The sequence below is a fragment of the Trichechus manatus genome, unplaced genomic scaffold, assembly GCF_000243295.1.
Source record: "Trichechus manatus latirostris isolate Lorelei unplaced genomic scaffold, TriManLat1.0 scaffold00043, whole genome shotgun sequence".
Taxonomy (NCBI): Eukaryota; Metazoa; Chordata; class Mammalia; order Sirenia; family Trichechidae; genus Trichechus; species Trichechus manatus.
Window position 1 is genome coordinate 9128169 of NW_004443979.1, and position 14603 is coordinate 9142771.

The following is a 14603-nucleotide window of genomic DNA, read 5'->3' on the forward strand; positions in this document are numbered from 1 at the left end:
CAAGAGTTGAAGCAAAAAGCAGACAAAAATGAGGAAAAAATAGACAAATTCATGGAAAAGGCAGAAAAATTCATGGAAAATACAGACAAAAAAAAGGAAGAATTCAGGAAAATAATACAGGAATACCAAAATAAATTCACAACTAGAAATTATACAAAAACAATTAGAAATCCGAGAGATAAATGACAAGACTTCAGAAGGGCTGAGGAGCAGATTTGAAATGGTGGAAGACAGGATCAGTGGAATTGAAGATAAACACTTGGATACAACTCTATTTCAGGAAAACTCAGAAAAAAGAACAAAGAAAAATGAAGAGACCCTGAGAGTTATGTGGCATACAATCAAAAGTAAAAATCTCTGAGTGATCAGAGTTCCAGAACAGGGGGAGAAAACAGAAAACTGGGAGAAGATCATTGAAGAACTGCTGACAGAAAACTTCCTCAATATCATGAAAGATGAAAAGCTGGCCATCCAAGAAGCTCAACGAACCCCATATAGGATAGAACCCCCCTAAAAAATCACAAAGGCGTATCATAATCACACTCGCCAAAACCAAAGACAGACAAAGAATTCTGAGAGCAGCTCGTGAAAAACAAGAAAGTCACGTAGAGGGGAGAAACAATAAGACTAAGCTCAGATTATTCGGCAGAAACCATGCAGGCAAGAAAGCAACGGGATGACATATGTAAAACCTTGAAAGAAAAAAATTGCCAGCCAAGAATAATATATCCTGCAAACTGTTGTTCAAATATGATGGCAAAATTAGGACATTTCCAGATAAACAGAAATTAAGGGAATATGTAAAAACCAAACCAAACTTACAAGAATTATTGAAGGGAGTCCTTCAATCTGAGAACAAACAACTTCAGCTCACAGGCTGAATCTAGGACGCAGGATCCTAACAGCCAGATACCAATCTAGGAAATAAACTCTCGAGGACTATCCAAAACCAAAAGAAATACAACAGGGAATCAGAGCAGTTAATCTGTAAATGACAACAACATCAGAACAATAAAAGAGGGAATAAACGGTATAGGTACAGAACCTTCTACTGTCGAAGAAGACAAGGCAATACCAAGTAATAATAGATTGCTTCAAACTTAGAAAGATAAGCATAAACGAGGGATGGGAGAGGTGGGGGTAGAAATACTAAATAGACAATAGATAAATGGTATCTTTGGTGAAGGGTAAGACAGTACATAATACCGGGGAAGCTAGCACAACTTGTACAAGGAAAGGTCATGAAAGCTCCACAGAAACTTTCCAACTCCCTGAGGGACTGAACTGCTGGGCAGAGGGCTGTGGGGACCATGGTCTCAGGGAACATCTAGCTCAACTGGCATAACACAGTTTATAAAGACGATGTTCTACATTCCACCTTGGTGAGTAGCGTCTGGGATCTTAAAAGCCCGTGAGCAGCCATCTAAGATACTCCACTGGTCTCACCCCTTCGGGAGCAAGAGAGAATGAAGAGAACAGAATACAAGGAAAAGACTAGTCCGAACGACTAATGGACCACAGCTACCAAGGCCTCTACCAGAATGAGTCCAGTACAGCTAGATGCTGCCCAGCTACCACCGCTGACTGCTCTGACCAGGATCACAACAGAGGGTTCTGGACAAAGCTGGAGAAGGATGTAGAGCAAAATTCTAATTCACGAAAAAAAAAGACCAATTTACTGGCCTAAAGGAGACAGGAGAAATCCCTAGAGCATGGCCCCCAGACACCCTTTTAGCTCAGTGGTGAAGTCACTTCCGAGGTTCACCGTTCAGCCAGGGATTGGACAGCTCCATAAAACAAAGCGGGACTGACGCACAGCAGTCCAGGGACAAGGACTAGAAGGCAGAAGGGGACAGGAAAGCTGGTGATAGGGAACCTAAGGTTGAGTAAGGACAGTGTTCACATGTAGTGGGGTTGTTAACCATTGTCACAGGGCAACATGTACTGTTTAATGAGAAACTATTTTTTTCTGTAAACCTTCATCTAAAGTGAGAATAGCAGCACAACTGGAAGAACGTAATCAACGTCACTGAATTGTGCATGTAGAAATTTTTGAAATGGTGTATCTTTGGCTACGTATATTTTCACTAAAAAAAAAAGGTCGAGAAGGGAGAGTGTTGACATGTCATGGGGTTGTTAACCAATGTCATAAAACAATATGTGCACTGACTGTTTAATGAGAAACTATTTGTTCTGTAAACCTTCACCTAAAGTACGATACAAAAAAAAAACTTCAAAATGAAAAAATTTTTTTAAGAGTTTCAAGAATAAGGTCTTAGAATTAAATGAAGATGAGGTGAGGCATGAAGTCATCGCCCTTTCACTGGTCACTATAAACTGGAAGGCTTTTTATCTATATTAGAAATAAAACTCTCATATTTCATTGAGTTCGAGTTTGAATACTAAGGCTTCAACACATCCTAATTAATCTGATAGTGACAATCTCTGCATAATGAATATTAAAGTTTAAATTAAAAATAAAGTTGCTGTGTGTGACACTTCTGATTTTCACACCAATTTACAGTAAACATGCCAATTAGATACAGTGAAGGAGCATCCATGTCCTTCTTTCTAACAATGGTCTCAGGCAAGCCACCTGCTGGTATTCTGAAGTCCACTCCATAGCTTATGTCATGAGCCACCATACAGTGATTTTCAAACTATGTTGGAAATCTTCGACCTAGAGATGGGGAAGAAGGGTGACGGGCAAGCAGCTGCCCTCTCCTTTTAACTCTCTTACCAGAGCAGTGCCTCCAGTGGCACAAGCTGTAACTGACTGCTAACCTAAAGGTTGGGTTTGATCCTGCCCAGTGGCTCCATGGAAGAAAGGGCTGGTGAACTGCTTCCATAAAGATTACAGCCAAGAAAACCCTACGGAGCAGTTCCACTCTTCAATATGAGTTGGAATGAACTCATAAGGCAATACGCATGGGGTTTTTGTACTTGTTTTTAAACTCACAAGCCTTGGTTGGAAAAAAAGTGTTTTCAGACTTTAAAAGTTTGAGAAACTCAAGGCTAGGGGAAAAAAAAATTATCATCTGCCCCCAAAAGGATTTTGCCATTTATTTGGGTGAGTATGATATTACCACTTTACTGGGGTGGGGTGGGGTGGGACGGGATAGATCTCGTGACATTGGCTTAATAAGTTACAAGAGAATTTCACACACTGGGATAGTTTATATAAACATGAATTATCCACTGACCCCCAACATCCTGGCCAAAATTGCCTTTCATTAACAAATAACCAAGGTATGACTTTTTTTTTTTTCTTCCCAGGGCTGAGAAAAGAATCCCTTCTGTTTTTCTTGCTTCTACTAATAAACTAATGGCCAACGTCTCCCAATTACATGTTGGCTGTTTGATTTAACTTGGAAACTTTTTCCTTTCAAATATGTTTAGTAGAAATATTTGATTGCCAGTCTGTGAATATCTTTTACTTTTGACAGAACCTTACTTTCATGTAATTTGTTCTCATTTTCTCTTAACATCCAGCATCATACTTATATTTACTGATGAACAAGTCAAGATAAAAGTAGCAATGACCTACTTGAAGTTACAGGGTTAGGACAAAAGTCTCTTGCCCAATCTTTTACTTTCTTCCAACACAACAGTCCTGCTGTTAATAGTTTGCAATGCAGTCTCTCATTTGCCTTTATGATTCTTATAAACTTATATTTTGTTTCAAGGAAATATTTAGATAAGCATCCTTATAGAAATTAATGACAATACATATACTGGGGTGAAACTATCTTGCAATTAATTGTATGTCAAAAGGAAGCTATCTAGTTATCTGTATAAATAAGTTTCTAACAAATTTTACTAAGTCATGCAAACACGAACATCAATATGCTTCTTTTTCTCCCCCATACAAAAATTTATACATACATTGTTATGTGACTCTAATTGCTCTCCCCACTCTGTGACAGCACACTCCTCCTTTCCACCCGATTTCCGACGTCCATTCAACCAGCTCCTAACCCTGTCTTCCCATCTCACCTACAGACAGAAGCTGCCAGTTTAGTCTCTTGTAGCTCCTTGAGCTAAGAGGCACACTCCTCACGAGTATCACTTTATGTCCCACAGCCCAGTCCAACCCGTCTGAAGAGCTGGCCTTGGAAATTGTTTTAGTTCTGGGCTGACAGAGAATCCGGGGGCCATGCTTTCCAGGGTTCCTCCAGTCTCAGTCAGACCATTAAGTCTGGTCTCCTTATTAGAATCTGAGTTCTGCATCCCACCTTTCTCCTGCTCCATCAGGGACTCTCTGTTGTGTTCCTTGTCAGGGCAGTCATTGGTGGTAGCCGGGCACCATTTAGTTCTTCACGTCTCAGGCTGATGAAGTCTCTGGTTTATGTGGCCCTTTCTGCCTCTTGGGCTACTACTTTCCTTGTGTCTTTGGTGTTCTTCATTCTCCTTTACTCCAGGTGGTTGGGACCAACTGATGCATCTTAGATGGCCGCTGGCAGCTTTTAAGACCCCAGAGGCCACTCACCAAAGTAGGATGCAGAACATTTTCTTAATAAGCTTTGTTATGCCAATTGAGCTAGATGTCCCCTGAAAGCTTGGTCCCCAGAACCCTACCCCTGCTACTCTGTCCCTCAAAGTGTTTGATTATATTCAGGAATCAACATGCTTCTTTTGATGGATTTATAGTAACATGAAATGGGAAAAAAAATTCTACAGAACTAAATTTTTTTAGTTTTATACCTTTCCATGTTGCATTTATTAATAAAAGGTATAACTTAAAAAATATGTTTTATGCTTTTAAATTATTATATCAGGAAATTCCTGCTGGTCCTATCTTCGAAATATATCTAGAATTTACTATTTCTCACTACTTTTACTCCTATAACCCTGATCCCATCCATTAACATCTGTGGCTCTAGACTATTACACCAAAGTCTTCTAAACTAGTGTCCCTGCTTCCATTCCTGCTCCCCTTCCCCACTCTATTGGTGTCAGAGCAGTCAGCGTATTACTTTTAAATATAAGTCAAAGCCTCCCATTCTTCTGCTGAAAACTCTCCAGTGGCTCTTAAAAGTAAAAAAGCCAAGTCCTTTCAATGGCCTACTATAAGATATGTCTTCTCCAATCCTTTCTGACCTCCTCTCCTATTCTCCTCACTTTGCTCCACTTACACTGAGGAACACTGAACTGTCCCTCAACATGCTAAGCATGCTTCTGCCTTTGTACTTACTTTTTCTCAAAAAAATCCACTGCTAGATGTCTTACTTCTTAACTTAAAACTTCTTTTATTATTTGTCATTAATGCAATCTCTATCCCCACCCCGCTCCAGGTTTAATAAAAGAATCGCAAGGAAACAGACCTTTGTTTATTTCACCAATATATCCAAAGAGCCTAGAATAGTGTCTCCCACAAAATTTGAAAAAACCAAACCTGTTGCCATTGAGTTGATTCTGACTCATAGCGACCCTGTAAGACAGGGCAGAACTACCCCATAGGGTTTCCAGGGAGCACCTGGTAGATCTGAACCGCTGAGCTTTTGGTTAGCAGCCATAGCTCTTAACCACCACACCACCAGGGTTTCCCCTACAAAACAGCTACTCAATAAAATACCTGATAAATGCACAAATCTTAACAAATATTAAAACCAAAATGTTCTTAACTCTTTGGTATGAACAAATAAAGCCTATCATGTCTACTAAATAAATGCTGTAATTTATTCATTGAAAGGCTTTCTAAAGCTATTTATGGGTGAAATACATATTTCAATGTTCCAAAAATTTAGTTAAAAATTAAGCCACCAGAATGAAAGCTAACTGTGATCTATAATAACATATTCAGTCAGAGTAACGAAAAATGAAGAGTACAATCCCAAACATAGAGTAGATTCAAAATAATATCTGGTTGCTTAAAAAGACTTTAAAACATTTTAAAATCACAATTATTTATTATAGAAAATTACATTTTCAAAACCTAATTACACAGGAGCTTTGTAAGTGCTCCATCTTAAGTTAAATAATAAAATATCCCTTATATAAACAAATATTCAAGAGAGAAGACAGATCCAAGCTCAGAGATTACCACGTACTCCACAATCTTAGGCAAATTTGTCCGAAACAGTTTAGCAATTAAAAACACTGCATACTAAAGAGGAACAGAGTATAATATTGATATATTACTTGATGTTGTTAATTCTCAATCACAAATTTATCAATATGAAAAGTGAGAAAAGCAAATGAAAAAGCAATTTTTAATATATAAGATAGCTAAATAAACAGTTGTAAGACCTGTGTGAGAGTAAATCATATTCTATAATATTTTATTTTACCTTTGAACCAAGTTTTCTACTACATAAGTATACAAACTTAAAGCTGAAAGGAACCCTAGAGAGCCATCATTCCTATGAATTCGTATTTACACAACAAGAGTATAATCAGGTGAGAGAAAAGAGAACTTGTTAAAATATTCAACAATTTATGTAGTGATAAATAATCTGGAAGCATATCTTGGTAGGACTCAGAATTATACTCTGTTTGGACAGGGATTTTCTGTTTGTTTTGTTCTTTACCGTATCTCCAGCATCAGAGTTACTATGTGCCTGGCACATAATAAGTGCTCAATAAGTATTTGATGAATAAATGAATCTATCTCCAGACTCAGAACATTCAGCCCGTGAACTACCAGGCAATCCTAAAGTTACATCTGCAGTCACAACTAACAAAATTCACATACTGCTATGGGCCCATAAAGTCTGGTATAGCAGAATACTCTAATATAAAAAATTCAGTTTTTTTTCAAGACCTGTAGTCTGACCATTAACACCTACTGTGGGTTTTAAAACAGTAAACCTAAAGGTTTGATGGAAGCACTTCCAAAAGGGCCCAAGTAGGCAGTATTCTGGGAACTCCCTAAGCACTCTCAGTAATGGTAATTCTACGTTTACCCATTTTTATTTTTTGGTATTTCAAGCAACTATCGTTTAAAAAGTTTCACTGCTGAAAATACTTGTAAACCAATGATCTAAACTATTCCAAACAAGCTGACTGCCAACTATTTAATCTACAACTCTCCCCAACATATTATGTCCCTGAAGCCACGGCTGAAAGTTATTCTAACCTCTTCTTAGTCCATTTCCTTATTCTGTGGTGAAAACAGAACCAAAGGTCATCTCATTTATATCAAGCAAGTATTTACTGTGTTTAGCTACTATGTGCTTAGCTTTACGTCAGAGGTTTTGAAGGTACAAAGGTATGTATAGAGAAGTTCACTAAGCCAGTGCTACTACTGTTATGCTCACCTCCCTTCCTGGGTATGTCTTCATACTTTGAAAAACTGGAGAGAAGTAGGGTGAAAGGTGTAATATGACACTCAGTACAGAAGGAAGGAGCCCTCCAGACGTAGTGGTTAAGAGCTCAACTGCTAACCAAAAGGTCGGCAGTTTGAATTCACTAGTAGCTCCTTGGAAACCCTATGGGGTAGTTCTACTCTGTCCTACAGGGTCGCTATGAGTCAGAATCAACTCAACAGCAACGGGTTTGGTTTTTGGTTTTTATACAGGACGGGAATCATTATTTTCATTATATAAACTACAACAGATAATGTTAAACAATATTCTTAGTGATGGAAACACTTGGTGATAGGAATATTAACAGAATAAGAATCTTAGGAAAGGGTATGGACTTAAAGTGAGGCATGGATTAAAATAAAACAAAAGGCTGAAAAACACCATCCCCACTACTTTTAAGAAGCATTATAGTACCATATAACTGACTCGATGGCAACTAGTAACAACAACGTACCACTACAGCTGAGGAGGCAAAGACAATATGCTATACTATGGAACTGAAATGCACTCGGAATTCAAACAAATAAAAGATCAGTAGAAGTTGGAATAGATCAGGATTTGGTAAACTTTTTCTGAGAGTAGTCAGACAGTAAATACAAGCTTCGTGAACCATATGGTCTCTGTTGCAACTACTCAACTCTGACATAGAACAAAAGCAGCCATACACAATACTTGAATGAGAATGGCTGTGTTCCAATAAAACTTTATTACAGACATTGAAATTTGAATTTCATGATTTCTACATATTACAAAAAATTCTTTTATTTTTTTCCATTTCTAAGTGTAAAAAACCATTACACAAAAAGAGGTAGCAGGCTGGATTTGGCCCATAGGCCACAGTTTGCAGACTCCTAAAATAGGTGAAAAGCTAACTCATTTCAGCAACAGATAGTGGTATCACCTGAGTTTCACCTAATGAAAATTCAGTAGTGAAATGAGGCAAGGCCAAGATTAGTAATATAAATTTTAAGATCAAACAAGCATAGAACTTTAGAAAATCATCTCAGAGATCATTTAATACTCTTATTTCATACTTTCATATTTATATATTTTATAAAGAAATATAGCTAATAGAGAACAGAGTAGAAATCTGGGCCTTTCAAGTCCCCAAGCCATAGGAAGATCAATTTTCTATTACTTCTCTAAAACAGTCAACCAAAAGAGAGGTGTTATCTTGGCCCTGAAAAGGTAAGTATAGAACTTTGGATTAGAAAGAGGAGATAATTAACAAGAGGAAGATGAACAAACTACATCATATCAGAATCCGAAGTAAAAGTTTTTCCAGCGCCTTTTAACAATGTCAAACACAGCAGCTATGATAAATAGTAATTCCAATGTATTTGTTTTTATTTCTCCATAATCCCTTCTATAACTCTAGCATTAGTATTTTGCCCCAAATCTTTGAATTTAGCTAAGGTACAAATGGATACTTTTATATTTCTACCTATAACTTCCTCCTCACCCATCAATTCACCTTGCACATCCCTGTGCTCCTGGTCTACACCGTCACTGTTGCTGCTAGTTGCTATCGAGTTGATTCTGACTCATGGTAATCCCATGTGCGCAGAACTGCTCCACTGGGTTTTCAAGGCTGTGATTTTTTGGAAGCAGATTGCCAGACATGTCTTCCAAGGCACCTCCGAGTGGGTTCGAACTGCCAACCTTCAGCATAGTCAAGGGCTTCACCGTTTGTGACACCCAGGGACTCTGTAACACTGTCATTAACTTGCCTAAATGTCTTCTTTCCTCACTTATCTCAATCCTACTGAACTTTCAAGTAATATCTCCTCTATCTAAACTCCTCAAACTGATTTTTTTTAAATCAGTATGTACTGCCTTGTATATAGCTTTTCTATTCTGTCTTCATCTGGCATTTAACTATTCGTAAATTGTCATGTTCTCTTCCTATCAAAAAAAAAAAAAAACCCCGTTGCCATCGAGTGGATTCCACCTCACAGTGACACTATAGGACAGAGGAGAAGTGCCCCACGGGGTTTCCAAGAAGCAGCTGGTGTATTCAAACTGCTGACCTTTTGGTTAGCAGCTGATCTCTTAACCACAGCACCACCAGGGCTCCTCTCCCCATCAAAGCTGTAAGCTTTTTTAAGGCAGGAAGCAATATTTTATACTTCTTTGTATCACTAAGTGCCTACCTGGCCCAATAAAAATAATGGTTAGGGATAATAAAACAGGCTAAATCTAATCCAAAGCTAAAAAAAAATGAAAATTCACTTTTACCATTAACTTTTCATGATGAAAAGCTTGAGAATCTAGCTAACTGACACATACTAGTCATATTTTAACCCTGAAATCAAAGTTATATCTAACTCTTTTTTCCCCCAAGTAATAGTTTCAACTCTAAGGAGTAAAACACACAGACATGATCAAACGTAAACAACCAGTTTCATTTCACTGCAAATCTAAGGCAGTGTGGACAGTCAACTTCTGAAACAGTGAAAAAAATAACCACCTTTGCTTACTGTCTCTCTTACATTCAAATTCCTACTTGCAGTTAAAACATTCAAATTTAAAATGTTTCTTCCTCTGAAAAGGATTCCCAAAGAGACTGATAAAAATATTTGTTCACTTTTTCTGCACTGCTTAGTACTCATAACTATTTACTCCTTTCTAGTTACTACCTTAGTGACTACCCCTCCAACTAAAGTATGAAGTACACCATGTCTTACTTATCTCGGTATCCCCAAGGCCAGGTACATGGTAAGTGCTAAATAAAGTTAATCTGAGTGAATGAATAACAAACCAGAGGTTTTCAATTTTTCTATGAAAATGATCCCTTTTTTCAAAGAAATTCTTATATTTAAGTACAATACATTTAACAGATAAAAATAAAAGCTGCCTTGGTTTGGGAGGGTAGCCTGTCAGAGTATGTCTCAAGGCATCTAGGAAAAATACCCAAGGAACAGAGTTTGAAATCTAATTAACCCAAAATTCGTATTTAAAATTCTCAGTGTTAAATTATTTTTTTTTAATTTCTAATACGGTTTTCCCTAGTTTGATAAAATGGACAAAGACTTCACCTAAATAAATAAGAGCTTGATTACTCAGGTTACCAAATGATTATTCACTTTATCAAAGTTTCTTCACAGTTCTTTTAGAAACCAAATGCCCCAGTTTATGTTCGAGTTTTAGGAACGTAACTATTACTAAAATAGAACACTACACAATGTTTCTTGAGTCAATTATATTATTATCTACATACCTTCTTGGTGTGCAAAAAAAGAAATAATCATGGATCTTACAGCCCAAATAAATAGTTCTTATTTAAAAACAGTATCTATGAAAACTAAAGTTGTGACAATTAAAACTTATTCTGCAGCTACCAAGAAATTGTCCACTACACTATTTCATATTTAAGAAGCAAATACTAAAGACAACACTTACCTAAAGCCCTGCTAAGACTGAAAAAGTAAACGTTTTGTACAGTCTTCGTGAGACGTAACTTTTTCCTCAATTAAAAAAGTGAATTACAAAACTATTATTCTAAACTGTACCACAACTTCAATTCCAAACAACTAATGCGAATAAAATATTTCATTCCTTAAAAATCTTAACTCTCAAGGTCAAAATAATTCATTTTCTCCAAAAGAACAGGTATACTAAATCTGCCTTTCAAGTCCCCACAAAAAAAGGAGGGGGGGAGAGGGGTCACAGAGAACAGTTTTCAAAACATTTAGGGTAAGTACCATGTGACAGAATTAAGATAATAATTTTGCAATACATGTTTTAAATTGCTGAAGTAGTTTAAATGGGGGGAGAGAGAGAGAGAAATTTTAAAAATGGATAAAAACACCAGAATTTTCTGACAATTCTTTCTCATGTCAAAGTGTGACATACCCCACTTGCCAATACGCTTAAAAAAATACAAACAATAGCAAAATAAGACATGCTGACCCGGGTTTAAAAAAAAAGGTAGCTCACACATGACAACCAAATCCACTGTTATCTAATCATCATTATTGTTCTAATTGATTCTACTCTGAGTCAATCAGATCAATAATGCTATTTCTTGCAAGTTAAAAGTATAAGCATACACAGCCTTTCAATCCAGTTTATTCAATCATACAGTAATTATTTCGGTGCTCTTGGAGATAAACATTTGCAAGTTTTTTGTGACGCACACTTAGCACTCTCTTCCTCTGCTCTATGTACTATAGACACAAGAAATGTGAGTCAATAGCAAAAAATAGATTAAAGAGCAAACACTGAGAAAGTAACTTAAAATAGAAGCAAAACCTTTATCTGGAAAATGTCTAGTAGGTTACCAATACGGTTGTAGTATGTATACCTAAAAATAAGAGTACTGTTTTATCACACTAAAGTACAAAATAAACTGGAAATGACAATAAAACATTTCCAAGTAATAGATCTTATGGAAAACATTTTTTTCTGAAGTTACGATGAAATGAAATTTTTCTAAAAAGAACCATTTATATGCAGATAAAGCTTCACCTCTCTGAAGTGAATGAGATCCTTAATTCCGATGTCTTGCACTCCTCAATATGCTGTTCAAATTGAATACTGGTTCTGCACTCAATATACTGTTCAAATTAAATACTGGTTTCAGATTTCTCTTTTAAGTGGAGCTAGCACCCCCTACCCCGACCACAAACACCTGTAGAAGGCAGCATAAGCAAACATTAGTAAATACAGCGACGCACTTCACTGTTTTATTCCTGAACATACTGGTTTCCACCTGACTATCACAAAGAAAGAGCAAATTATCGATGGAAATTTAAACTTAAAAACATGTGCACACAAGCACCTATATGCCTATTTTGGTCTAGATTTAAAATATTTAAATTCCCATTTATTAAGCATGATCCCAAACTAGATTTTTATCATACGGTAAAAGCATAAGCGTCTCCCCTACAACTTTATTGCAATTTTACTAAACGTCAAAAGTTTGCTCTTACTTCCGAGCACCTTTCAGCCTGAGCTACACCAAAAGCCTCCACCTCACTTGCATTTCCAATAAAACTGTAGAGGCAGAGTGTGAGGGAGTGTGTATTTATGTGTGGGTAAGTACGCGCGCGCTCCCGCGCGGTCCCCCCGCCCCATACTTTTCTTTAGTGGAAACAGACGAAGAATCTAGAGGTTGGTTCTAGCGAAAACTCAGTATCAAAGCCTCAACCCAGTCGCAGTAAACGGATAGGACTCTTGTGTTCTGGTTGCGCAGTGCAACTTCTTTCACCCTACACCGAGCTTCAGCAGCAGTTGAGAAATTGGTGAAGAGAACCCCACGAGAAGTAGGGGAGATAAGAAAAAGTGAAAGGGCCCATCCCCTTGAAAGGCGTTTAAGTTTGCAACCAAGGTTGGGTCTCCGCGAATATGCACCCACCCCGCCTCCCCTTTCCAGGTGGAACTCGTTAACAGCCGCAACCCAGCAAACACACCGCAACCTTCCTCCCCCACATACCACCCCAGACCAGGGCAAGTGAGGGCGGCGAACGAGTGTGGACGCCAGCCGCAGCCGACGCGATCGCCCGCCACTAGGCCTCCACCGACCCCGGCCCGGTCACCTGTGGAGAAAGCGCCCCCTCCCCCGGCCTCTCTGCCCTTCAAGCCGACCGTATCCCACCCGCCGCAGCCGCTCCCCGCCCGGCCTGCGAGGAGGATAGAGGACGGCGCCAGGTTCCCCTTGGTAGCCGCGGGCCCCCAGCCGCCTTGAACTGGTTACAAACGGCGGCTGCAACCAAGCGGGGCAGCCGGCGGCGGGAGGGTCTCTAGTAGGGAGGAGAGGGAACGAGCAGGCAGGCCCGGAGAGGCAGGGGGTCGCAAGGTCCTACCTAATACCGTCGGTCTCCTCCGTCTCCTCCTCAACGGCAGCGGCCCCGGCGGTGGCGGCGGCAGCGACATTCCTGGGGAGCGCTCCCGCCGCCGCCGCCTCCTCCTCCACTCTCTGCTCGCTTCTCTTCCCCGGCGCGCGCACCAAGCTCCGCGTCCCTTCAGCCACCTCCCCCCGCCCCCAACACACGCCTCGAAACCCCAAGCCCTACGGCGCCCGCTGCTTGGTAACGCACCCTCCCTCCCTCCCCGCCACCAGCGGTGGCCCCGTCCCTCCCCCCTTCCCCTGCGTCCGCCGCCGCGCCAGGTTCAGTAATGGCGGCCACTCAGGCTCCCTCGCGTTGACGGATCTCTCTCCCTCTCTCCCGAACTTTACCTCAGCATCCCTCCCGGCGCGCACCGCCGGAACGCACGCACGCGCGCACAGCCACACACCCGGCCGGGGGCGGAGCGGCGGCGCAGCCTCGACGGGGCGCGCGCGCGTCCCCGCGCCGCCCGTCCCACAATCCCCCGCCCCCACCGCCCTCACCGCGCAACGCCTCCTGCGCCGCGCGCCCGGCTCGGCCCCGCCCCTGCCCTCGTCTCCCGGGAGCCTGGGAAGGCGCGAGTGATGGAGCCAGAGGGAGCGAAGCGAGCGCGCGGGGCCGCGTCCTCGCCCGCGTCCCCGCTCCCTCATTGGTTTTTGCACCTCCCCCCTCTTCCTCCGCCTCTTCTATCCATTGGTTCACTCTCCTACTCCATTCCTTCTCACCTTTTCCTTTTTACCCATTGGCGTGAGTATTTTTCCTCCGCTTTCCCTTTTCTCCGTATTCTGCTCCTTCTCTGTCCCATCCTCCACGCTTTAAAAGCTGCATACCGTGCAACCCACAGAACGGTCGTCTCCGAACCTTCTCTTTCCTTCTGTTCCTGTTTCTGGCCGTAACTCAGAGCAAACCATAATACTGCAAAGGAACCTAATATTGTGTTAGCCGTTGCAAAACACGGCATGGGCACTGACTGCTTCTCGATAAACCCCCTACGACCTCTGAGCATTAAAGAATTCAAGGGAGGAAAATATGCGCCCAAGCTCGTTCGCGAGGACATGCATATGCTCCTGCGTGTGCAGCCAGTTTTCTGCCTGGGGATCGCTCGCCAACTACAGACTACACCCGTCCGGGACCTGGTGCCATACTCACCCAGAAGGCAAAACTCCACTGGGGAGCTAAAAGGAGTCCATTTCTCCGTCAAGAAGGCACCGGGACGCAGGCCCTTGATTCAGTCCGTTTTTATGGAAGTTAAACAAGATGCCAAGACTTGGGAAGGATTTTAGGGCGGCCCCAAATACCTCTGCTCTCACCACCACGAGCCAAACTTTTTAGAACGACTGGCCACCTGGGTTTTATTATGCTGCCTTAAAATACACAGTATTTTTTGAGACTTCTAGAAATTTCCCAAGTTTGAGGGTACAATGGGCTTCTGGTGTGTTTCTTATCTGGGTATTTGACATTGAAT

The 14603-nt window shown here is 40.7% G+C and overlaps 2 protein-coding genes across 3 annotated transcripts in view; one reads left to right on the top strand and one right to left on the bottom strand.

Annotated features, from left to right (window-relative positions):
- ARHGAP5 (Rho GTPase activating protein 5) overlaps positions 1 to 13556 on the bottom strand; it is an 88393-nt gene extending 74837 nt beyond the window's left edge. The window contains exon 1 of one of the 2 annotated variants that reach the window (XM_004376528.3): positions 13489 to 13556. The gene's annotated coding sequence lies outside the window, so the exon portion shown is untranslated. Of the gene's footprint in view, positions 1 to 13114; positions 13233 to 13488 lie in introns of those variants that run through there. The other variant, XM_023731481.1, reaches the window with a different exon arrangement.
- On the top strand, positions 9986 to 13723 carry LOC105756278 (verprolin-like). Its single transcript, XM_012555588.1, has 3 exons — positions 9986 to 10018; positions 12685 to 12897; positions 12974 to 13723. Exons 1-3 carry the CDS (start codon positions 9986 to 9988, stop codon positions 13721 to 13723), a joined length of 996 nt encoding a protein of 331 aa, XP_012411042.1.
- Positions 13724 to 14603: the final 880 nt, after the last annotated feature.